At 44.1% G+C, this 26112-nt stretch overlaps 2 protein-coding genes across 7 annotated transcripts in view; one reads left to right on the top strand and one right to left on the bottom strand.

Annotated features, from left to right (window-relative positions):
* Positions 1 to 21520, bottom strand: part of SNRNP40 (small nuclear ribonucleoprotein U5 subunit 40) — a 39706-nt gene extending 18186 nt beyond the window's left edge. The window contains exons 1-5 of the mRNA XM_045376119.2: positions 21343 to 21520; positions 17961 to 18090; positions 16343 to 16436; positions 14129 to 14294; positions 5442 to 5564 (exon numbers count right to left, since the gene is read on the bottom strand). Coding sequence (XP_045232054.1) covers positions 5442 to 5564; positions 14129 to 14294; positions 16343 to 16436; positions 17961 to 18090; positions 21343 to 21483 — 654 coding nt within the window. The 5' untranslated portion in view covers positions 21484 to 21520. The remainder of the gene's footprint in view (positions 1 to 5441; positions 5565 to 14128; positions 14295 to 16342; positions 16437 to 17960; positions 18091 to 21342) is intronic.
* A 209-nt stretch (positions 21521 to 21729) lies between these two features.
* Positions 21730 to 26112, top strand: part of ZCCHC17 (zinc finger CCHC-type containing 17) — a 168444-nt gene continuing 164061 nt past the window's right edge. For 3 of the 6 annotated variants that reach the window (XM_065526051.1, XM_045376125.2, XM_065526041.1), the window contains exon 1: positions 21730 to 21807. The gene's annotated coding sequence lies outside the window, so the exon portion shown is untranslated. Of the gene's footprint in view, positions 21947 to 26112 lie in introns of all 6 variants that reach the window. The other 3 variants (XM_015452289.3, XM_074013958.1, XM_065526050.1) reach the window with 2 other exon arrangements.

Genomic DNA, 26112 nt, shown 5'->3' with positions numbered 1-26112 from the left:
AGGTGGAGGTTGCAGTGAGCTGTCGTGCCATTGCACTCCAGCCTGGGCAACAAGAGTGAAACTCTGTCTCAAAAAAAAAAAAAAATTTAGCTGGGCATAGTGGCATACACATTTAGTCCCAGCTACTTGGGAGGCTGAGGTGAGAGAATTGCTTGAGCCCAGAAGGTCATGGCAGCAGTGAGCCATGACTGCACCACTGCACTCCAGCCGCGGCAGAGCAAGACTCTCTCTCGGGAAAAAAAAAAAAAAGCATTATCTAAAGAGTGAATATCATGATGTTTACACACAAAACATTGTGTTACAGAAAAGACTTGAAGGAAGTACACTGTGAAATAGTAACAGTGACTGAATTTGGATGATGAAACTAGTGACTTACCTATTTTTACAATTTTTCTTTTTACATTTTCTGCACTTTAATATACAAAGTATCACTTTTATTACTAAATCTATTATACTTGTAATTAGTTTTTAATAATGTTATTCCCAATAAAGTTGATTTGTTAAACATATATTTGAATGCAATTTTTGTATCTCCATAAAACATTTAAGGTAAATAAGAAGACAAATTAGGAAAAGTCTATAATGATTTTTTGTTTAGAAAAGAGAATGCAGGCCAGGCGCGGTGGCTCACACTGTAAGCCCAGCACTTTGGGAGGCCAAGGTGGGTGGATCACGAGGTCAGGAGATGGAGACCATCCTGGCTAAAACGGTGAAACCCCGTCTCCACTAAAAAATACAAAAAAATTAGCCAGGTGTGATGGCGCAGCTTGTGGTCCCAGCTACTCGGGAGGCCGAGGCAGGAGAATGGCGTAAACCTGGGAGGCAGAGTTTGCAGTGAGCCGAGATCGTCCCACTGCACTCCAGCCTGGGCGACAGAGTGAGACTCCGCCTCAAAAAAAAAAAAAAAAAAAAAAAAGAGAATATAATATATGCAGTACACAAACAAGGGGACTCTCAGTGCTAGGTGCACTTCTAATTTAAAAATTTTCCCAAAAATGAAGCATTGGCAGAAAAATTTGAATGTTTGTGGACAGATTAAATGCTTTTTAGCTTTTTAAAAAATTTTTATTTTTTGAGACAGGGTCTCTCTCTGTCGCCCAGGCTGCAGTGCAGTGGTGCAATCTTGGCTCATCACAACCCCTGCCTCCCTGGTTCAAGCCAGTCCCGTCCCTCAGCCTCTTGAGTAGCTGGGATTACAGGCGTATGCCACCATGCCTGGCTAATGTTCGTATTTTTAGTAGAGACAGGGTGTCGCCATGTTAGCCAGGCTGGTCTAGAACTCCTGACCTTAAGTGATCCGCCTGCCTTGGCCTCTCAAAATGTTGGGATTACAGGCGTGAGCCAGCACGCCCAGCAAACACTTTTTAGTTTACTATCACCAACAGAGTACCAAACAATTTTCATCACCCCAAGAATTTCCTAACTACTCTCCTTTGTGTCAAACCTCTTCATCCCTAACACTTGCTGATTACTGATCTCTTCTTTGACCTATAATTTTTTTTTGAGAATATCATATAAGAAATCCTATATATATATAACCTTTTGAGGCTAGCTTCTTTTATTTAAGCTGTGAGAATTTGTGCTATATAGCACTATTGTCTTTAGAAGGTCCAGGAACAGTCCAGATAAAGAGTCCAAAGTAAGCCATACTATTGGTAGCAGGAAGACTTTACTAGCACAAGAGTATTATTGTTAGGTTAGTGTATCCCCACAGTGGGCATCAATCAAATTTGGTACTCTGTTGGTGATAGTGAATCTATGCAAACATTAAAATTCTTATAACTGTACACCAAAAATGTTTATTTCACTGTATGTAAATTTACATATCTTGAAAAGTATAAAAGTTATCATAGCTTGATGACACTAACCTATTTTCATGTGCACAAGAAGCCTTCTTCTAGTGATTCTGATGCCAATGAGCTCCCATCTCCATTCTGGGAAATATTGTGCATAGCTATTAAAGTTGATCTAAGTTTCCATGTTCTGATTCTTCATTCTCCAAATATTTATATGATGGAAAAGGGATGGGAAGTTCAATTTTGGAAAACCTAAATTCTTAGGTACCTATGAGACATTCAAGTGGGGGATACTGAACAGCTAGTTGTACACAGGGACCTGAAGCTTAAGATCTGGGGTGGGAAAACTGTCATCGGCAGAGGTATGGAGTCATGGAAGTAGATGAGATTTGTCTTGGGGAATGTACACAGTGAGAAAAGCAAAGGGCCCTTGGCGAATAATGATGTTTCAAGACTCCACAGACAGAGTGCTCATAATGGTATGTAGAGAAGGAGAAGGACCTACCAGATGGATAGGACAGTTTGTTGTCACAGAACTCAGGGAAGAGAGAAGACCAGGTCTATGGTACAGAGCGATTATGTTAAAACACACACACACACACACACACAAACAAAAAAACCCAGACTATTAGGAATGAAGAATGAATGGTATGTGAGGAACTGAAGACAGTGAGTGCAGAAACATCTCCAGGGGATTCCTCTAAGTATTTAAGAGTATAACTCGGCCGGGCGCGGTGGCTCAAGCCTGTAATCCCAGCACTTTGGGAGGCCGAGACGGGCGGATCACGAGGTCAGGAGATCGAGACCATCCTGGCTGACACGGTGAAACCCCGTCTCTACTTTAAAAATACAAAAAACTAGCCGGGCGAGGTGGCGGCGCCTGTAGTCCCAGCTACTCGGGAGGCTGAGGCAGGAGAATGGCGTGAACCCGGGAGGCGGAGCTTGCAGTGAGCTGAGATCCGGCCACTGCACTCCAGCCTGGGCGGCAGAGCGAGACTCCGTCTCAAAAAAAAAAAAAAAAAAAAAAAGAGCATAACTCTAGAAAGAAACTCTGGAATTTGAACTGAGGTTCCATCACTTACTAGCTGTGTAACCTGGGGTTAAGCTGTTGTGCCTCTTTAACTTAGTTTCCTCATCTGTACAATCGCATCAGTAGGATTTATTTCATGAGGTTGTAAGATCAAAGTCTTTAAGATCCATGAGGAGGCCAATAGTGAAGCTTAAATGAATTAATGATGTAAAGCTCTGAGAACAACAACTGGCAGAAAGTAAGCACTATGTGTTAGATGATGGTGATAGCAATATTATCACCACCACCATCATCATCCTTTTTAAGAAGTTTTGGGCCAGGCAGGGTGGCTCACGCCTGTAATCCCAGCATTTCGGGAAGCTGAGGCGGGTGGATCACCTGAGGTCAGGAGTTCCAGACCAGCCTGACCAACATGGAGAAACCCTGTCTCTACCAAAAATACAAAATTAGCCAGGCATGGTGGCGCATGCCTGTAATCCCAACTACAGGAGGCTAAGGCAGGATAATCACTTGAACCCAGGAGGCGGAGGATGCGGTAAGCCGAGATCGTGCCATCGCACTTCAGCCTGGGCAACAAGAGTGAAACTCTATCTTAAATAAATAAATAAAATAGTTTGGTTGTGAAGGGAAAGATTCACAGGGCAATATGAGGAGGGGATGTGGGATCAAAGGAAGAATTTTTTTTTTTTTTGCCACCCAGAGAAGACACCTAAGCATGATGAAATACTCATAAGAAAGTAGAAAAGTAGAAAAGAAAGGCCGGATGCAGTAGCTCATGCCTGTAATCCCAGCACTTTGGGACGCCGAGGCGGGTGGATCACGAGGTCAGGAGATCGAGACGATCCTGGCTAACTTGGTGAAACCACGTCTCTACTAAAAATACAAAAAATTAGCCAGGTGTGGTAGCACACGCCTGTAGTCCCAGCTACTCAGGAGGCTGAGGCAAGAGAACTGCTTGAACCCAGGAGGCGGAAGTTGCAGTGAGCCGAGATTACGCCACTGCATTCAAGCCTGGGTGACAGAGTGAGACTCTGTCTCAAAAAAAAGAAAAGTAGAAGAGGTTGAAAGAAGGGACGAATGATTGAAACCCTCACATTTAAAGGACTACCTTTAGGCCGGGAGCAGTGGCTCACACCTGTAATTCCAGCACTTTGGGAGGCTGAGGCAGGTGGATCACGAGGTCAGGAGTTCAAGATAAGCCTGGCCAACATGGTAAAACCCTGTCTCTACTAAAAATACAAAAATTAGCTGGACATGGTGGCACATGCCTGTAATCCCAGCTACTCAGGAGGCTGAGGAAGGAGAATTGCTTGAACTGGGACACAGGAGGCAGAGGTTGCAGCGAACTGAGATAGCCCCACTGCACTCCAGCCTGGCCTACAGACTCAAAACAACAACAACAACAAAAAAAACTATCTTTATTTCTGGAGATGGAGTCTTGCTCCGTGGCCAGGCTGGAGCGCAGTGGCGTGATCTCTGCTCACTGCAACCTCCGACTCCCAGGTTCAAGTAATTCTCCTGCCTCAGCCTCCCGAGTAGCTGGGATTACAGGCACACACCACCACACTCGGCTAATTTTTGTATTTTTAGTAGAGACGGGGTTTCACCATGTTGGCCAGGATGGTCTTGGTCTCCCGACCCTGTGATCCTCCTGCCTCAGCCTCCCGAAGTGTTGGGATTACAGGTGTGAGCCACCGCACCTGGCCAAAAGCAAGGATATTTCATCCAAAGTAACAGCAAAGGAAACAACGAGGGATGGAAATACAGTACAACTTCTAGGAAAGGACAACACAGAAAGTTGAGTATTTATCTGACAGTTACTATTCTCACTATAAAGCAGAAGGTAAGGTCAAAGTCGTTAAGATCCCCAAGGAAGCCAATAGGAAAGGAAGACAGAAGCCGTGCAGGACCAAAATAACACATTTCCTGGCACTTGTTATGTCCAGGAATTCTGCTAAGTGCTCTAATCAGGCTCATTTAATCGCTACAATGGTATGTGGTAGATGCCATGTGGTAGTTTTTGTTATCACTACCCCCTCAGCATTCACACAAGAAAAAGAGGCTTAAAGAAGGTGTTGAAGTCACAAAACTAGAAAATGGTGAAACTGGGATTAGAACTCAAGTCAATTACTTGAAAGTTTGAGCTACACTGTACTGCCATATGGTCTATTGCCTCTTTAATATCATTACCTTCTCTCATTCTTAGAGAAACTTAGAAAACTCCCTTTCCATAGTGTCAAAAAGAAAAACACAGTGAGAGATGAGGATACAGAATCACAAACTGATTCACTGCTCCCATTAAACTAAGATGGTTAAAAAAAGATTCTGAATGTCTTTAAAAGGAAATGCACTCTTTATTTTTTACATAGTCCCCCTACAGAGACTTCACACTTCACATTAAGTGCCTGGTCCCTGACAGCATTTATAAGATCTGCAGTGCAACCTTTAATTTAGGAAGTCAATGAAGACAGGAGAAAAAGAAAATAAGTTCCAAATTACTATTTTCCTTTCAGTTGGTATTAAGTGCAAAGCTACCACAATTTCAGAAGTTTGAAAAAATTTGTTTCTAAGTGCAGATGGGTGAAATGGAAATATATCATAAACATCAAACATACCTTGATATCATTGTCTATTCCACCAGAAATAATCTGATCACTTGTGTCATTGAAGGTCACAGCTAACACCTGGTACGTGTTCTGAAATGTCTGGATGGCTGCTTTCTTCCGGATGTCCCAAAGCTGAAGCAAAGGACAACAGGGTCTATCATTAATATCATTCTAAGAAGTAACTGCACAGTACAAATATCCCTAAGTACAAGGACTTTGTGAACATGAACACATCTATAATTGGGATCCCATTTCACTAACTCCTGGATATCCTAATAACACACATGGTAAGCAGTGTCCTCAATTTTGCTAAGACATTTGAAGGCTGGTGAAACAAAACTTCAGTTATATTTTCAGACTTCTTTGTTAAAGTGAATAAACAGAGTTAAATCAACATACTCTTAGAATGGAATTCCACTAATTACTTGGTTCATATATTTTTTAGGACAACAAGGATATCAGACAATTTTTTCAAACTGTAGATACTAATTCATTAGTGGGCTGCAACCCACATTTAAAAAAATAGAGAGCGGGTACGTCAGTGAAAATAGTATAATAAACAATGACAAAAGCTTGTCCTTCCACAAAACAACAAATGAACCAGCAAAAACCTGTCAGAATCAACTGTCGGAACTCTCATAACTAATCAAAAGTTTATAGTAACCAGGCAAACCCTTAATGAGGAAAAAGGAAACAAAAAAACCCCTGAGTCCCAGTAAAAGGGTTTTGTAGTGTTTTAACTTGTGCTGGCTCTGTCTCCCGCTCAGCAACAGCTTTGAAGATAACCCATATTCCCAGTATGGTTTCCTAGTACTGAGGAAGCAAAGGGGGGCCTATTTCTTATTGTCAAAGAATAAACAATAAAAATTGTTTATTTTTACTTGTCTGGTGGCTCCCTGAAGGATAAGCTCAAAGGACTTACATTTATTTATTTATTTATTTATTTTTTTGAGACGGAGTCTTTGCTCTGTCGCCCAGGCTGGAGTGCAGTGGCGCCAACTCGGCTCACTACAAGCTCCGCCTCCTGGGTTTACGCCATTCTCCTGCCTCAGCCTCCCGAGTAGCTGGGACTACAGGCACCCGCCACCTCGCCCGGCTGGTTTTTTGTACTTTTAGTAGAGACGGGGTTTCACCGTGTTAGCCAAGATGGTCTCGATCTCCAGACCTCGTGATCCGCCTGTCTCGGCCTCCCAAAGTGCTGGGATTACAGGCGTGAGCCACCGCGCCCGGCCAGGACTTACATTTATTTTGTCTAACTTGGAACTTTCCTTGAAAACATTTAGGCCGGGCGCGGTGGCTCAAGCCTGTAATCCCAGCACTTTGGGAGGCCGAGACGGGCGGATCACGAGGTCAGGAGATCGAGACCATCCTGACTAACACGGTGAAACCCCATCTCTACTAAAAAATACAAAAAAAAAAAAAAAAAAAAAAAACTAGCCGGGCGAGGTGGCGGGCGCCTGTAGTCCCAGCTACTCGGGAGGCTGAGGCAGGAGAATGGCGGGAACCCGGGAGGCGGAGCTTGCAGTGAGCTGAGATCCGGCCACAGCACTCCAGCCTGGGTGACAGAGCAAGACTCCGTCTCAAAAAAAAAAAAAAAAAAAAAAAAAAAAAAAGAAAACATTTAAAGGAAAGGATATTATTAGCCTCTGGTGCCTGGGGGCAAGGAAAAACAGTTGGGGCAAAAATACAAACCAAAAACCTTGGGAGGAAGGGCTGGGGAAGGAGACAATTTGGGGAGTAAGAGTTTTGAAAAGCACTGACATATTCCTGGCTATCTATCTTATCTATCTATCTTATCTTATCTATCTATCTATCTATCTATCTATCTATCTATCTATCTATCTATCTACCTACCTACCTACCTACCTACCTACCTACCTACCTACCTACCTATCTATCTATCTATCTACCTACCTACCTACCTACCTACAGAGTCTCCCTCTGTCACCCAGGCCGGAGTGCAGTGGTGCGATCTCGGCTCACTGCAACCTCCACCTCACAGGCTCAAGCAATTCTCCTGTCTCAGCCTCCCGAGTAGGTGGGATTATAGGCGCGTGCCACTATACCCAGCTAATTTTTGTATTTTTAGTAGAGACAGGGTTTCGCCATGTTGACCAGGCTGGTCTCACACTCCTGGCCTCAAGTGATCTGTCTGCCTCGCCCTCCCAAAGTGCTAAGATTACAGGCATGAGCCACCATGCCTGGCCCATCCCTGGCAATCTAGACCACTTGCATGTCCAGGGCTGGGCACATACTTAGAAAAGATCTGAGAAGGCCATAAGCTCTCTGGTTGACCTTCAGGCTCTGCACAAGCAGGAAGTGAAAGCTAAGGAGAGATGTAAACTGCACAGCAAGGAGTTGAAGGCAGGCTCCAACATACCAAAAGACAATCTGCAAAGACTGGGAGAGCTTTTGTTCTTGTTGTTGTAGGTAATTTAGGAAACTTCTGTCATTCACTAGCTGACCACTAAGCTAACAAAAAAAAAGAATTCAGTGGTAACACAGGACAAAGAATACAAACTTTACAAAATTAGTTCAAAAATTCACTAAACAGGCCAGGTGTGACAGCTCACACCTGTAATCCCAGCATTTTGGGAGGCCGAGGTGGATGGATCACTTGAGGTCAGGAGTTTGAGACCAGCGTGGCCAACATGATAAAACCCTATTTCTACTAAAAATACAAAAATTAGCTGGTCATGGTGGTGTGCCCCTGTAACCCCAGCTACTCAGGAAGCTGAGGCACAAGAATCACTTGAACCCAGAGAGTGGAGGCTGCAGTGAGCTGAGATCACACCACTGCACTCAGAGCTACAGAGCGAGACTTCGTCTCAAAAACCAACCAACCAACCAACCAACCAACCACCCTCACCCTGCCCCAACCCATAGAAAGTCACTAAACAAACAACTACAACAAGCAGCTCTGGGGACCTAATTTCCAGAGTTGCCACGCTATAATACTTAAATACCTAGTTTTCAAAAAATATAAGGCATGCAAAGAAGCAAGTAACTATGGTCCACATAGAAGGAAAAAGTAGTCTTCTCAACAAATTGTGCTAAGACAACTGGCTAACCACATGCCAAAGAATGAAGGTAAGCCCCTGCCTAACATGATACACAAAAATTAATTCAACATGGATCAAGGACCTAAATGTAAGAGCTAAAACTGTAAAATTCTTAGAGGGCCAGGTGTGGTGGCTCATGCCTGTAACCCCAGCACTTTCGGAGGCCGAGACAGGAGGATGGCTTTAGCCCAGGAGTTAGTGACCAGCCTGAGCAACATGGTGATTCCTCGTTTCTACACAATAAAAACAAAAAGTTGCGTGTGGTTGTATATGCCTGTAGTCCCAGCTACTTGGGAGGCTGAGATGGGAGGACCACTTGGGCCAGGGAGGTTGAGGCTGCAGTGAGCTGTGATTGCGGCTCTGTACTCCAGCTTGGGTGAGACTGGCGGGATCTTGGCCACTGAAACCTCTGCTTCCATGTTCCAGCAATTCTCCTGCTTCAGCCTCCTGGGTAACTGGGATTACAGGTATGCGCCACCACGCCCAGCTAATTTTTGTATTTTTAGTAGAGACGGGTTTCACCATGTCGGCCAGGCTGGTCTCAAACTCCTGACCTCAGGTGATATGCCTGCCCCGGCCTCCCAAAGTGGTGGGATTACAGGTGTGAGCCACTGCACCCGGCCAAGACCCCATCTTTTAAACAAACAAACCCTTATAGCTCTACATTTTTAAAGCGTGGATAACACAGAGAGGGCTCAGAGATGTTTCAATAAATGAATGACACACTTCTGAAGATGAACCACAATAAATGTTTAAGAGTATGGGTCATTTCATTCAGCAGAAAGAGACTTTGGGGTGACTGTTCCAAGTTTTAAAGGGCTGGCATCAAAAACAAAGGAATCAGCCATGGAACCTTAGTGAAGGTCACAGGCTTAAATTCAATCCTGTAGTCAACAAGGACAGTCTTGAGTAGGATCTGTGCCAAGATGCCTCTTCCTCCCAATTTTCATGGTTTAGGATGGAAAGTAGTTTCTTCTTTGTTCACGTAAATATGAACTAAAAATCAGTTCATTACTCAGATAAATGGTCCAAAAACAATGCTTTACTCCTGTCCTACATGCCCAACATCTCCCCCTCCCCCAACTCCTGTGGTCCAAGTCCAAACTTCTTAACTCAGAATTCAGGGCCTTAATAATTTAGATCCTATATATTTTATAAACTGTATTACAATCTTTGTCTCAATAGATCTTTCACTCAAGTCAAATCTATCTTTGTCTTTCTCCTAAAAGTCATGGTAGTCAAAGTTTGTCTAAAATAATTTAGAATTTTACTTCCACATAACTACCACTTTTAATATTTTATTTTGAAACAATCATAAATTTATAGAAAACTTGGGAGTAAAAAGAGCACTTTTTTTGGTTTAAATAATTTGAGAGTAAGTTGCTTACCCAATGCCTTATCACTTTTTTTTTTTTTTTTTTTTTGGAGATGGAGTCTCGCTCTGTTGCTCAGGCTGGAGAGCAGTGGCGTGATCTCCAATCACTGCAACCTCCACCTCCCGGGTTCAAGCAGTTCTCCTGCCTCAGCCTCCCAAGTAGCTGGTATTACAGGCATCTGCCACCACGCCCAGCTTTTTTGTATTTTTAGTAGAGACAGGGTTTCATCATGTTGGCCAGGCTGGTTTCGAACTCCTGACCTCAAGTGATCCACCTGCCTAGGCCTCCCAAAGTGCTAGGATTACAGGCATGAGCCACTGCGCCTGGCCCCTTATCACTCCTAAATAGTGTTTGTCCTACAAAGATGTTCTCCTACATCATCTCAACATAACCATCAAAATCAAAAAATACAGATACACTATCACCATTTTATCCTCAAATCCCACTCAAGTTTTATCCCAGTTATCCCAAATGTCTTATTACACAAGGATTCAGTCTGGAATCGTGTTAAATTTAGACTCCAGCCTGGAAGACTCTCTCAAACTTTTCTTGAGTTTTATGAACTCAACACTTCTGAAAGCTACAGGATAGTTATCATCCCCGATTTAGGTTTATCTTGTTTCCTCTTGATTAGACTTAAGTTATACATCTTTGGTAGGAATATCACAGAAATGATGCTACATCTTTGTTGTATCCTAGCAAATGGCTCATGATTTTGACTTGTCCCATTACTAATTAGGTCGATTTGATAATTTAGTTAGAATTTTCTTTTGACAAGATAAGCCTTGACAAGCATAGGGCTTATCTTGTACTTTCACTGCCTCGGGGCTGAAATAGGAGCCCTGGTTCCTTTTAGTGGAAAACAGTATTTAAAGGCCAAGACCTGTGCAATAAGGGGTGCTCATGCTATTGGGGTCTTGTTGCTCCTAAACCTTTTCAGTGGACAGTCAGGCAATATATATTTAGGTACACACACAACTACACACTCACACATTTATATTTATTTTTTTCTATATGTATCTGTTTCTATATTGAATGTTGTGAGTTCACACTTATACCTCACACAACATTCAGTTTAGTCTTCTCTTTTGTACTGGTAACTCCATTCTTGGACAGCCTCCCATTAAACTCAATATATTCACTTATTTGATTACGCTTCCTGCATGCAACCAATTTCTCATATTCTCTTCCACCCTTCTCCTGCATAATTATCCTCCTTTCCCTACTTGAATTGTGATTCCAATTCTTGGTTGAACCCATGTGGGACCCTTCTTTACCCAACTTGGGTCATTCCTCTGTGTGAACACCCTCATCACTCTGCTACGGCTCCTTTCCAGTCTGCACTTCTCCAGGAATGCTGTCGTCATCTTGCTCAGTCTCAGACTCCCTACACCAAATCATTTCTACCCTGTGTGGATGCCCTCAATTCAGGCTTTGACATCCACACTCTCCCTGTACTGCTTGATGTACTGACGACCCTTTCACCCAATTAGGGCACTGACTCTCCATGTTGGGCTGCTGTCCCTCCCTCACCCTCAAATTCTCCACACTGGTTACCTACCCTGTGTTGTATGGATGCCTTCCTCACTCTCTAACTACTCCCTACAATGTACTGCCCTGCCCTGTGTGGATGCTCTCCTTACCACACTTGTGCTCTGACACTCCACTCTGAGCCACCTTGGCCCATCTCTAACCAGAGCACCTTCCCTGCTTTGGCCTACATAACTGGCTTTAGGACTGAACTGCTCATGAAAGGGAAATATATATATATATATATATATATGAGTACATACACACATACACACAGTATTTCACTTAACTTTATTAGAAGAATGTACTTGATAAGAAGTTTGAAAACGATCTGTATGAATAATGCCCAGACCGCTACTTTTAGACTAAAAATGCAAGTGCTGTTGGAAACCTTTGCTTTCTGTTAAGCACTCTGACATGTAAAAAGCAACATGACTTTTCTTTCTCTTAAAATGAAGTTATTCAATTCCTGTACTTGCAACCTAGTAACAAAAAAAAACAGTAACACAAAGCATTCCAACTTCACAAGTAACTGAAAAGTACATTGCAAAAAGCTGTTAAATGATGTCTTAAATATACTGACATTAAAAATAGGAGCTGGTTAAAAAGCAGTCATCTTTAGGTGATGTGACATATTGCTCATTAAAAAAAGTATTAACTTGAGTAACACGGTAAAAATAACTATTCCAAATCATGTTTAATTAAGGCAGAAGAGAAGCAAAAAACCAAAAGAAGGAAGACAGGAAGGACATACACTCTTTTTCTACTCCCTAAATAGTTCCTAGATGTTTATTATAGCAGGCCCTCAATAATAATGTTAACAAAATTCACTCGGGCATTTCCACCTCTTACTATCTTCTGAAATGACAATTAGCAAATCAGCTACTGTTAAGACTCTCCAACTACAGTGACATCTAGGTAAGAGCTCTGGTTTAGAAACCAATCTTAAACCACAGACTCTCCTCCCATGCAACCATCAAGGGGCCCAAGTGATTAGGTATAAGAAAATCACTCAGTAGAAAAACATCTCGGCCAAGTGTCGTGGCTCACACCTGTAATCCCAGCACTTTGGGAGGCCGGGGAGAGGGTGGGGCGGCAGATCACAAGGTGAGGAGTTCGAGACCAGCCTGGCCAATATGGTGAACCCATCCCTACTAAAAATACAAAAATTAGCCGGGCGTGGTGTGGTGCCTGTAGTCCCAGCTACTAAGGAGGCTGAGGAAGGGGAACTGCTTGAACCCGGGAAGCAGAAGTTGCAGTGAGCCGAGATTGCGCCACTGTACTGGTCGACAGAGCAAGACTCCATCTCCAAAGGAAAAAAAAAAAAAAAAAAGCAATTTGGCTGGGTGTGGTGGCTTACACCTGTAATCTCAGCACTTTGGGAGACCTAGGCAGGTGATTGCTCTGACTCAGGAGTTCGAGATGAGCCTGGGCAATATGCTGAAACCCTATCTCTACTGAAAATACAAAAATTAGGCAGGTATGGTGGTGCACACCTGTAATCCCAGCTACTCAAGAGGCTGAGGCTGGGGAATCACTTGAACCTGGGAGGTAGAGGCTACAGTGAGCCAAGATCGTGCCACTGTACTCCAGCCTGGGCGACAGAGCGAGACCCTGTCTCAAAGAAAAAAAAAAAGCAAATTCATTAATTCATTTAAAAAGCAATAAGTATGGGGCTGCAGCCTCCCAGATGTACTCTTTTGAAGTCCCTCACTGTTTAATAATTAAAATGTCAACCAGAGTCCAAAATTCGTGTCAAAGAAATAATCAAATGGTTGGTACTATGATGTACTGTGTCCTTGTGTGCCTCTGAGATAAGTTATTATTTCTAGGTCTCAGTTTCCTTATTTATAAAATGAGGATGCTCAGTGAGATCAGTGGCTCCCAGAATGTCAGACTGGCTACACTGAATCACTTGAAGGACACATTAAAATATCTGATTCCCATTGCAGATCCACTGAACTAGATTCTTTGGGTATTTTTAACAGGTTCTTCAGGTGATGACCATACAAAGAGAGGCTGGAAACCATCTGACTAAATGATGCTTAAGTTCCCATCTTCTGCTATACTAAAACCATTCACTGAACTTTTTATATATTGTCTGTAATCTCACAACAGCCTTTTTTTTTTTTTTCTTTTTTTTGCTGCCTCCCTGTTGGTGGGGATACTCACAACAGCCTTGAAAAGACACGCATATTACTGTCGCTGTTCTTTTTTTTTTTGAGACGGAGTCTCGCTCTGTCGCTCACGCTGGAATGCAGTGGTGTAATCTCGGCTCACTGCAAGTTCAGCCTCCTGGGTTCACACCATTCTCCTGCCTCAGTCTTCCGAGTAGCTGGGACTACAGACGCCCGCCATCGCGCCTGGCTTATTTTTTGTATTTTTAGTAGAGACGGGGTTTCACCATGTTAGCCAGGATGGTCTCGACCTCCTGACCTCATGATTCGCTTGCCTCGGCCTCCCGAAGTGCTGGGATTACAGGTGTGAGACACCGCGCCAGGCCTATTTCGAGTAACAATTTATTCTATGGGTCTATTATTATTCTGTAGGGTAATTAAAACACGTATTAAATGTTTTATTTTAAATGGGGAAAAATTTCAAGTGTCTGTTATGGGAAATGACTGCTAAAATTAAGTTTTGCAGAGGAAGGTAGAGTATAAGTGGAAAGGCAAGATAAGGTTCACACTACATCACCTCAGAAACTGGAACACAGACAGACAATACCCACCTTAACTGTGCCATCGTCACTGCCAGTGCAGACAAGCTGAGGGCCTCTCCTGGCTGGATAACAGGAATTCACAAAGGAGGTATGTCCCTTTAGCCTTTTAACCCTCTCGCCTGTTTCACTATCCCACACAGCCACAGTTTTATCTGTGGATGCTGAGAAGAGCATACTAGAAAGTAAGAGAAAGAACACAAAAGAAGTGAAGATAAACAGTAACAATCTATCTTTCCTACTTGCCAAAAGGTGCCAAATTTTTCAAGATTTGCCAGTTTGCCCATGATGCTGAAATGCCTCACCCTACCAAAATCCTATTTGTGCTTCAGGTCCAGATATAAGATCTGACCCTGTGAAGTTTAAAAAAGGGGGACCCTTCTTTGAGTCCCCATGACATACATCTAATGTAGCAGTTCGCTCTGTCTTTTCCACTTTTGTGATAGGTAACATTTTAAACACAAGACACCCTCTCACTTGGAAATGTTTAATAACTCCCTGGTGCTGCAGAGATCAGAGAGACTGTGGTACTCTGGACCCGACAGCTGAGTTACTCCAATCTTCTCTCTTTACCAAACTTTTTCTTTTGTCTCTGAGGACAATTTCTTTCTTTCTTTTTTTTTTTATTTTGAGATGAGATCTTGCTCTGTCACCCAGGCTGGAATCATGGCTCACTGCAGCCTCGACCTCCTGGGCTCAAGTGATCCTCCCAATTCAGCCTCCTGAGTAGCTGAGACCACAGGTCGGTGCCACTATGCCCAGCTAATTTTTAAAAATCATTTGTAGAGGCAAGGTCTCACTATGTTGCCCAGGCTGGTCTTCAACTGGGCTCAAGCAATCTTCCTGTCTCAGCCTCCTACAGTGATAGGGTTACAGGCGTAAGCAACCACGCCCAGCCTCTGAGGATGATTTCTAAGTTATAACTGATCTTATAATGCTTTCTTTTTTCATTTTTTTTGAGATGGAGTCTCACTGTGTTGCCCAGGCTGGTTTTGAACTCTTGGGCTCCAGGAATCCTCCTGCCTTAGGATCCCAAATAGCTGGGATTATAAGCACATGCCACTGGGCCCAGCTTTCTAATGCTTTATTTAAAATGTATACAATGCTATGGAGCACCCTAAGATTTTAGAGGTCAGAAATGTAAAACAATGAATGTTTACCAGACTATCTAACAATGGAATTAAATTTGCATAGCCAGATTTCCATATTATCTATAATATATTATAAAATAATATAGTCATTAAAATAATGTTTATGACATCAGATGTTGGCTGAGCAATGTTAAGAGAAAAAAGCAGCAAGTAAGATTGCACACATAGTTCTGGCCGGGTGCGGTGGCTCATGCCTGTAATCCCAGCACTGTGGGAGGCCGAGGCAGGCAGATGACAAGGTCAGGAGATCGAGATCATCCTGGCTAACACAGTGAAACCCCATCTCTACTAAAAATACAAAAAAATTAGCCAGTTGTGGTGGCAGGCACCTGTAATCCCAGCTACTCAGGAAGCTGAGGCAGGAGAATGGTGTGAACCCAGGAGACGGAGTTTGCAATGAGCCAAGATTGCGCCACTGCACTCCAGCCTGGGCAACAGAGCAAGATTCTGTCTCAGATTAAAAAAAAAAAAAATTAAGTGATTATCTTTGGAGTGGTAGAAATATAGACTATTTTTTCATCTTTCTGCTTTTTTTGGTTTCTCAAAAGAAATGATATTTATAATAAAAATAGCTGATTTCAGACCAGGCATGGTGGTTAATGCTTATAATCACAGCATTTCTGGCAGACTGAGGCAGGTGGACTGCTTGAGCTCAGGAGTAATATAGCAAGAATGAATTTTAAAAATTATCTGGGCATGGAGGCATGGACTTGTGGCCCCAGCTATTTGGGAGGCTGAAGTGGGAGGATCCCTCGAGCAGGAGGTTGAGGCTGCAGTGAGCTATGTTTGTGTCACTGCACTCCAGCCTACATACAAAAATCACATTCACTTTATGTCTTAAAAAGAGAAAACAAATTTGTCTGGGTTGTTGAAATGACAGATATAACATCTTTATATTCGCATACACAGACAATAAACACCTCACTTGGGGTGACAGTGATAAATCAGATACTAAAGTAGCTACCCAAAATTAGTACTTTTTGATGGCAGGGTCTCCTGAGAAAAGATGAAAGGTGAAAGGACACCAAGAAGAATTAGTATGAGAAGCTGTCATTCCATTATGCAGAATACTCACCTGCCATCTGTGTTGTAATGCAATTCCATCACTGCTCCACTGTGTCCTTTCAGTGTGGCATAGTTATCACAGTCACCATAGACATTCCACAATACTGTTAGGGAGACGGGGGTTCTGTGAGCATTACCAGGCAAAGGGTACTTATAAATTTATCAAAACAACAGATCTCAGGCTGGGCATGGTGGCTTACGCCTGTAATCCCAGCACTTTGGGAGGCCAAGGCGGGTGGATCACTTGAGGTCAGGAGTCCGAGACCAGCGAAACCCCGTCTCTACTAAAAATACAGAAATTAGCCGGGTGTGGTGGCAGACGCCTATAATCCCAGCTCTCGGGATGCTGAGGCAGGAGAATCACTTGAACCTGGGAGACGGAGGATGCAGTGAGCTGAGATCGCACCACCACACTCCAACCTGGGTGACAGAGTGAGACTCCGTTTCTAAAAAACCAACCGACCAACCAAACAAAAAAAAACTATGTAGTTTGTCTGATGAAATTAAGCATATCAATAATTCGTATATGTTCTGCAAAGATCCCTAAGCCATCCAGACGTTTGGCTACCAGTAAGCTTAAGGATCACAGAGCCAGAACATCCAAATCAAAATGGGCAGTGAAGATGGGTATCATCCACTCGCCACCGAGGCAAAGAGTTAACAGAAAAGGGCCAAAATGGCCGGGCGCGGTGGCTCAAGCCTGTAATCCCAGCACTTTAGGAGGCCGAGGCGGGTGGATCACGAGGTCAGGAGATCGAGACCATCCTGGCTAACACGGTGAAACCCCGTCTCTACTAAAAATACAAAAAGAAATTAGCCGGGCGTGGTGGCGGGCGCCTGTAGTCCCAGCTACTCCGGAGGCTGAGGCAGGAGAATGGCATGAACCCGGGAGGCGGAGCTTGCAGTGAGCCGAGATCGCGCCACTGCACTCCAGTCTGGGCGACAGAGTGAGACTCCGTCTCAAAAAAAAAAAAAAAAAAAAAAAAAGAAAAAAAAAAGAAAAGAGCCAAAGAACTCATTTCATCTCATAATCTGGCAAGAGAGTAGCTAACAGAAGCATCTAATTTTTTTTTGCCCTTTGGCTTCATTTGCTAGAATATAAATAAAATGACTTTTTCTAAATGGGTATGAGAAGTTCTACTTATTTCTCAAAAACGGAAATCTGGTCGTAGATCCTAATGATGTACATAGATTATTTAAGGGAGTTACCACTTTAGGATTCCTTCTTTCCCATATGCTAGCTAGGATTCTGGGTGTGAATTAAGAGGACCTTATACCTTTGGGAAAATAAAAGTTATTTCTCTCTTCATTACTGCCATTAACCTGTTATGTCTAGATTGCTAAGTGTCTTGGTAAATTAGCTGGAGATTTGCCTCTATGAGGAAGATATTCTCAAACCAGAACTCACTTTCCAACTAGTAAAATAATGGCTTCTGTATTTACCCCATGGACTCCAAGTTCTACACCCAAGATCATTCAGCATGTTCACGCCCCAATTTTAGCATATTAGCCATGTGGCCTGTTATGTTGCCAACATAGAGTGATACCTTCTGTGGCACCCAAGATTTAAAAAAAAATATCACTCTCTGGCAGGAACAATTATTCCAGATTCAAAAACTATGCCTCACGTATCAGTCGGTCAAATCCTGCAGATGCTAAGGTGGATCCGTTGGGGTGGAACTTGCAGCAGTATACTTCCCCTTCATGTCCAGAGAGCAGCATGATTGGGGCTTGAAGGGAGGAACACCTTGGAGGTCCCTAAACAAAAGAGAAGCACAAGGTAACTACTGCATACAGGCAAAGGAGACTACAAAATTAGGGGGTGGGGAGTGGAAGGAAAAGACCAGGAAAACAATGATTAGGTGGGTTTCATCTGACTCAGAGAATGGTACCTCTTCTCACATGAATGCCTCTAACTTGATACTCCCTGAAACTTTCCATCATCTACCTGTTATAATGACTCTTTTGTTCACTCTCTCGGCTCTTGTTGTATGACGAACTTTTTTTTGGAGATAGGGTCTCATTCTGTCACCTAGGCTGGACTGCATTGGTGTGATCATGGTTCACTGCAGCTTCAAACTCCTTGGCTCAAGTGATCCTCCTGCCTCAGCCTCCTGAGGATCTAGGTCTACAGGCATGCACTAGCATAATGTGCTAATTTTTTTAGTTTTTGTGGAGATGAGGTCTTGCTACATTGCCCAGGCTGGTTTCAAACTCCTGGCCTCCCTCCTTGGCCTCCCAAAGCACTAAGATTATAGGAATGAGCCACCACATTTGGCCTGGCTCATTTAATGAATGACAGAACTGACTTTCCCAACAACCCTGCATGGTACGGAGTACTGGGTGAAATAGTTTTGTTTTATTTTTTGTGTGTGTGTTTTGAGACACAGTCTTGCTCTGTCACCCAGGTTGGCATGCAGTGGCGTGATCTCGGCTCACTGCAACCTCTGCTTTCTGGGTTCAAGGGATCTGGTGCCTCAGCCTCCCGAGCAGCCAAGATTACAGGCATGCACAACCATGCCCAGCTAGTTTTTGCATTTTTAGTAGAGATGGGGTTTCACCATGTTGGCCAGGCTGGTCTCAAACTCCCAGCCTCAAGTGATCTGCCTGCCTTGGCCTCCCAGAGTGCTGAGATTACAGGCATGAGCCACTGCACATGGCCTATTTTTCTTATTTTTTTCATAGCGAAGGGATCCTCAGCACGGGTGAAGTAGTTTTGATTATGGTCTTGGACACTAAGATGACACTTGGGCAATTCATCTAAACATGGGCTGATATGCTCACTTGTCAAATGGGAGAAGTATACTACCCATAATCCCCAAATCTCTTCAGCACTTTCCAGCACATTCTTACTTATTTATTTATTGGGAAGGAGTCTTGCTCTGTTGCCCAGGCTGGAGTACAATGGCATGATCTCATCTCATTGCAAACTCTGCCTCCTGGGTTCAGGCGATTCTCCTGCATCAGCCTCCTGAGTGGCTGGGATTACAGGTGCCCGCCACCAAGCCCCGCCACATTCATTTAGTTTTAAAAAATGTTATGTGCAGGCTGGGCACGGTGGCTCACACCTATAATCCCAGCACTTGGGGAGGCTGAGGTGGGCAGATCACTTGAGGTTAAGAGTTTGAGACCAGCCTGACCAACATGGTGAAACCCCATCTGTACTTAAAAAAAAACACAAAAACTAGCCAGGCGTGGTGGTGGGCGCCTGTAATTCCAGCCACTCGGGAGGCTGAGGCAGGAGAATCGTTTGAACCCTGGAGGCGGAGGTTGTAGTGCGCTGAGATCGCGCCATTCCACTCCAGCCTGGGTGACAAAAGCAAAATCCCATCTTAAAAATAAAAAGTTATGTGCTAGGCACTGGGCAAACAGCTATGAACAAAATAAACAATGGAGCTTGCTGTTCCAGTGGGAAAGGGGGAAGGGAGGAGAGAAGGTGAGAGAAAACAAGCAAAATATATACTTGGTGTCATGTGCTATAGAAAAAAAGAAGGGATGGGCAAGGTGGCTCATGCCTGTAATCTCAGCACTTTGGGAGGCCAAGGTGTGCAGATTGCTTGAGCTCAGGAGTGAAATCCTGTCTCTACAAAAAAATACAATACAATTAGGTGTGGTGGTATGTGTCTGTGGTCCTAGCTATTCAGGAGGCTGAGGCAGAAGGATTACTTGATCCCTGGTGGCGGAGGATGCAGCGAGCCAGTGGTCAACACAGAGAGATTCTATCTCAAAAGAAAAAAGAGAGAGAGAGAGAGAGAGAGAGAGAAGCAATGTGGGTTCCACATTATGTGGCACTGCAATTTAAAACAGGGTGGTCAGGAAAACCCTCACTGAAAAAATTACATTTGGGCAAATATTCGCAGGAGCTGAATAATAAACCATGTGAACATTTGGGAAGAGCAATCCCATAGGGAGGACAGCAAATGCAAAGGTCCAGAGGCAGAGGTTTGGAAGAGAGTGTAACTGAAGCCGGGTGAGCAATGAGAAATTGGTCAGAGAGGTAAAGGGAAAGAGGACAAATAATTATAAGAATTTTGGTTTTTACTCTGGATGAAGTAGAAAGCCACCAGAAAGTTTTCTGCAGAATGTAATGTGATCCGTTGTTTAGAAGGATTCCTTTGGTTATTGGCTTGGTAACAGGTGCTGCTACAAAGGCAGAAAGTGGAAGACCAGTTAGGGTCCCACTACAAAAATGCCAGATGAGATAATAACGGCTTAGGCCATGAGGCAGTGATGGAAATGGTAGAAGTAGCAATTCTAGATCTATTTTGAGAACGGTGCCAGCAGGATTTATTGAGGAGATGAGAGGACACTCGTATTTCCTCGTCTGAGCCTAAACAGGGCATTAGAAGTGTGATCACTATTTCCATCTTACAAAAAATATAGTTAGGAGCATGGTTTCTCAGTTCAACATCTGTTTCTATCACGTGCTTGATAAGTCTGCTTTTCCATCTGCAAAATGGGTTAATAACGTTCCTAACAGGCTGCTACCAAGATCAATGGAAATTTCATATACGAAACACCTTAGTACAAGAGTCAACGAATGTTAGCTGCTATTCAGTTGTTAATAATACTAGTGCAGAGAAATAAAGGGAAAAGCAACTTGCCCAAAGTCCCAAAACGAGCCAACACCAATCATTTCCCTCTTTTCCTCCCTCCCTCATTCATTCATTCTACAAAGTCTTCGGAATTTCTGTTCTACGCTAGATCCATGTTAGAGTCAGGATGCTTAAGCCCGGGTCCGGGTTGTGAGCCCAAGGTTCTCAACGCTAATTCTAACGCTACCTCACAAGGCAGTCGAGAGGCTGAAAACCAGCGCCAAACGGGCGAACAAGTACTGAGCATCCGCAGGCTATGAGGCGCTTTTACAATGTTGGTGTGCTTTAACTCTAGGTAGAAACTCTCGTTCTGCCCCCCGCAATGCGGGAAGGGTCGGTGCCGGGTCACCAGATACAGCGCTCTGAGGGGAGGAAGATGAGCTGAGGGCCAAAGGCCGCCTGCTTCTTCACTTACCGCTTGCAGCAAAGCTCCCGGCGTCGCCTGCTGCTGCCCGGCTCCCGGGCCCGACCCCGCTCCCAGTAGCAACTCATGCCGCTGCCGCTTGACTGGAACCAGCGGCAACTCTGGGCCCTTACGCTTCTGTTGTTCTATCATGGCGGCAACCGGTCTCTTCAGCGCCGCCACTGACCGCGCTGCCCCCCTCAGGCGCCACGCAATTGGTTCCAGCTTAGTCCTTCCTCCACAACTTCCAGCTTGGAAGAACCAATCGGTTTTCAATATACCCATTTGCACTGCCCTCGGATAGTCTCTTGTTATTGGGCATATCTTTCTGACGTCATGAGAGTGCGATTCCAGGATTGGTGGACGGAGCTGGCGACCTCCCTAGGCGCGCTGGGTCTTGTGGGTGGAAACGCGCTGGCTGACTGGGCTCGGCGTTTAGTTCAGCGCCGGGACTCGGGGGCCTGGAGCTGACGCCTAGTACGTATGAGGAAGAGCTGGGTGGGTGGCAGCCTGAGTCTGAAGGCGACGCCTCGGTTGTGCAGTCTGAAGCTGCCCTTCTCAGCTGAGGGTGCCGATAGCAAGGGGTGGGAGGCGGGGCCCCGAGTCCCCAGCTGTGGTAAGTAGTAGCATGGGCTCCCTTTCCGGGCGGGAGCGGAGCCTTGGGGGTCTCTGGCGGCAAGACCCAGTCCCTGCGGCTCCCTTCTTCAAGAGCGCCCGTCGTGGCCAGTCCTGTGCCGGGCATTCCCAGGGAGAAAGGCCTGTGTTCCAACTTCCTCCGGCGCCCCGTTTGGCCGAGGAGGCTGACTTGTTTCTGCCACTGATTTTGCAGTTTTTGATTAGGGCCTAGTCTCTGCCCCCCTGAGAGAGACAATGATGAAGGAAATGTCCGACTCCTTCTCCAGAGCGCAGTCTTGTTGAGAAATTTGAGACTCATGCCCATGAACGTGGTCATTGCGTCAGTCGTCCAGCTGATATTTATTTAGCAGCGCGTTGGGGGTACGTCGTGAACCAGACACGGTCCCTACTCTCAGGGCGTTTAAGTCTGGTGGGGAAAACGTTAAACAATGACCTCACTAATACATGGAAATGCCTCCTAGTGCTGTTTGATGCTGAGTGCCTGAAATAAGCAGGAAGGTTTTTCAGAGGAAAAGATGCCTGCTCTGGTAGCTGCAGGAAGAATTGTAATTAATTAAGTGAAGAGGTAAAGGCAGAACCTTCCGTAGAGAACTACTTGTTCAGAGCCCTGAGGCACTTGGGAGGAAAAATGACTAAAAGCACAAAGAGCCAGTGTGACTGATACAAAGAGAATGAAGGGGAGTATGGTACAAGATGAAGCTGTACGTGATAGCGGTCAGACCTTGCAGGAATTTGTAGCTTTATTTTAAAACGGATGGGATACCACTGAGCCGTCTTCCCCCGGTGGGGTGTGGTGGAGGAGGGGGCTTGATTTCTCAGGCTCAGTGGTGTGAACAGATTGGGGCTGGGGAAGCCCTAGTCGATACATGTGGACCACTTAGGATATACAGTAATCCTGGTCAGAGATGTCAGTGAGGACTGAGAAGTGGGTGGAACTGCAGAGAATTGGACAGATTCTAGAGGTATGTAGGAGGTAAAATGGGCGGAACTTGGTGAAGGGTTGATTTTAGTGAGTGAAGACAGGAATCAAAGGTAACTCATAGGTTTCTGGCTAATGTAGTTGAATAGATAGATGGTGGTACCATTTACTCACTATCACGGAATCCCCCAAGCTGGATAGGGAACACTAGAAGACGACTAGAGACCAGTTTTTTTTGTGTTTTTTTTTTTTTTTTTTTTTTTTTTTGTGGGGGACAGGTTCTTGCTCTGTCGCCCAGGCTGGAGTGCGGTGGCACAATCTCGGCTCACTGCAACCTCCACCTCCCAGGTTCAAGCAATTCTCCTGCCTTAGCCTCCCCAGTAGCTGGGATTACAGTCGCCACCGCTATGCCCGGCCAATTTTTGTATTTTTATTGGAGATGGGGTTCCACCGTATTGGCCAGGCTGGTCTCCAACTCCTGGCCTCAAGTATCCACATGCCTCGGCCTCCCAAAATTCTGGGGTTACAGGCTTGAGCCACTGCTCCCAGCTGAGACCAGTTTTGACTGATTGATTGATTGTGTGGGGTCATTCATGATATCCAGGAGGCAGTTTGAAACACAGCTTTGTGCTCAGAAGAGAGATTTGTGTTGGGAATATAAAATTGGGGATAATTTGTATGTATGTGAATTGAGCCATAGGTGTGGATAAGGTCACCTAAGTCAGAACCTTGACTAGTTCCAACATTTAATGGTGAAGAACAGGTGGATCAACCTACAGGAGATACAGAAGGAAGGAAGGAAGACTGGAGGAATGTTTCAGAAGCAAAAGAATGATTTGTGATAGAAACTTCTAGAATTTAAATAACATGAAGATTGAAAAATATATTTTGGCTTTTATCATTGTGGAGGTCATGGTAACGTTAGCAAGAGTTATTTTGTTGGTGTGATTGGGCAAAAAGCCAGATATGAGGCAAGGATTTGGACAAGAAAATGTAGGTAGTGAACCTACACAGTATGTTTCATAGATATGATTGTAAAGAGGAGGAGAGGATGCGCTAACCGATGGAGATAAGGGATTATCCAGGATCCAATTGAGGATACAATTGTGAGAAATTTGAGAATATTGTAGAAGATTTGAAAGTCATTGTGGAGTGTGGGAGAATGAGGTTACTAGAGAAATAGTAGGATGCAAGGAAAAAAAAATTAAAAACTTTTTTCCAGCATATTCAGTGGTTTAGTGCATACATGGAGAAAACCTGTCTGGGTATGGCAAGGACATCGCTTGCTCAAGACACATTCTAACCTCTAATATGTCTTCTCTTACTGAAAAATCTGGAAAACTAAAAACCATTTTCTAGACTCCTTTGCATCTAAGGTGAAAATTGAGTTTGGAACCGAGTTAAATGTGGAGAGAAGGAGGGTATGAGTCATCCAGTTTTGCTGCCAGTCATGGCAGTAAGTTCTCCAGTCAACAGCTCCCTGGTTTGGTGACTTGCTGCAGTAATAGCCATAACTTTCTTGGATTGTGGCAAAGGTGGTGTTATTTTGTGGGTTAGGTGTTGTTCCTGGAAGTTCTGCCAAAGTCTGTTATTGCAGTACATCCCTTTCTGCTTAAATGGGTTCTGTTGTCTGCAACTGTCCCTGACCAGGTTAGAGGTACTGCCAGACAGTTAACTATAAAGACAGAGTTAAAGGGAGTTTAGGGTGTTGTTCAAATGATGGGCTATGGAATCTAAGCTGGTTTGGAAGAAAACTGAAGAAAAAGGGGAGGGCTGATAGATTGGAAGAAAATAGAGGCCAATAAATCAGGTTCTAATGAGGTCAAAGAACAGTATTCTCTGCTAGAGGATTTCTGTTTATCCTAAAAGGCTTACTCAGTTATCTGTTTAACTTCCCTATTTCCCCCAGACCCTCTTTTTCTTCCTAGCTACTACTTTTGTTTGTTTGTTTTGAGACAGGGTCTCACTCTGTTGTCCAGGCTGATTACAGTGGCGTGATTATGGCTCACTGTAGCCTTGACCTCCCAGGCTCCAGTGATCCTCCCACCTCAGCCTCTCCAGTAGGTGGGACTACAGGTATGCACCACCATGCCTGGCTAATTGTTGTATTTTTTGTAGAGATAAGGTCTTGCCATGTTGTCCAGGCCGGTCTCAAACTTCTGGCCTCAAGCGATCTTGCCGCCTTGGTCTCCCAATAGTGCTACGATTATAGGCATAAGCCGCCATGCCTGGCCTCCGAGCTTCTGCTTTAGCACTTATCACATTGCAGTATAATTGGTCACCATTATCCCTATCAGACTAAGAGGTCTTTGAGAACAGGGACGGTGTTGAAAAGGGTGGTTTAGGCCGGGTGCGGTGGCTCACTCCTGTAATCCCAGCACTTTGGGAGGCCGAGGCAGGTGGATCACCTGAGGTCAGAAGTTTAAGACATCCTGACCAACATGGTGAAACCCTGTTTCTACTAAAAATACAAAAATTAGCTGAGCATGGTGGTGTGTGCCTATAATCCCAGCTACTTGGGAGGCTGAAGCAGGAGAATTGCTTGAACCTGGGAGGAGGTTGCAGTGAGCTAAGATCGCACCATTGCACTCCAGCCTGGGTGACAAGAGTGAAACTCCATCTCAAAAAAAAAAAAAAAAAAAGAATAAAAGGGTGGTTTAGTGGCAGGTGTGTGTGGCTCTTGGAATGGCCTAAGATTTGTCTCTTTCTTGCTATGTGGTTTTGGACAAGTTATTTCATTCCTATAAAGTAGAATTACTTGCTTTGTAGAGGAGTTTTAAGGATTGAAAGCACGTTTATAAAGTATCTTATATATAAACAACAATCAATAGCATACTGAATTGATCAATTAACAATTTAAATGGGGTAAAATTAAATACTTCACTATTTCAGTAGACAATTTCCATATCTTACACTGTGCTAGGCACTGGAGATTTGGGGAGGAAGGATATGATGTGCAAGACAAGGGCATGCTTACAAGAATTCCACATTCTGCAAAGGGAGGAAAAAAATGTCCCTAAAAATGATTTGAATCCCATCTCCATCATTCATATTTTGCAATCTTGAACAAGTTTACTTAGCTTCTCTTGTGTCCTCATTTTTAAAATGGCAATGATAATTGCCTGTTTTATGGGATAGTCAAGAAGAGAATTATTGAATGTCATGAAGATAAAATTTTAAAAAGAAAATTAAGAGAAGTAAAGCTCTTAGATTAATACATGGCAGAT

Source organism: Macaca fascicularis, chromosome 1 (assembly GCF_037993035.2).
Source record: "Macaca fascicularis isolate 582-1 chromosome 1, T2T-MFA8v1.1".
NCBI classification, from domain to species: Eukaryota; Metazoa; Chordata; class Mammalia; order Primates; family Cercopithecidae; genus Macaca; species Macaca fascicularis.
The sequence above is the reverse complement of the archived record's forward strand: the minus strand, read 5'-3'. Positions and strand labels throughout refer to the sequence as shown.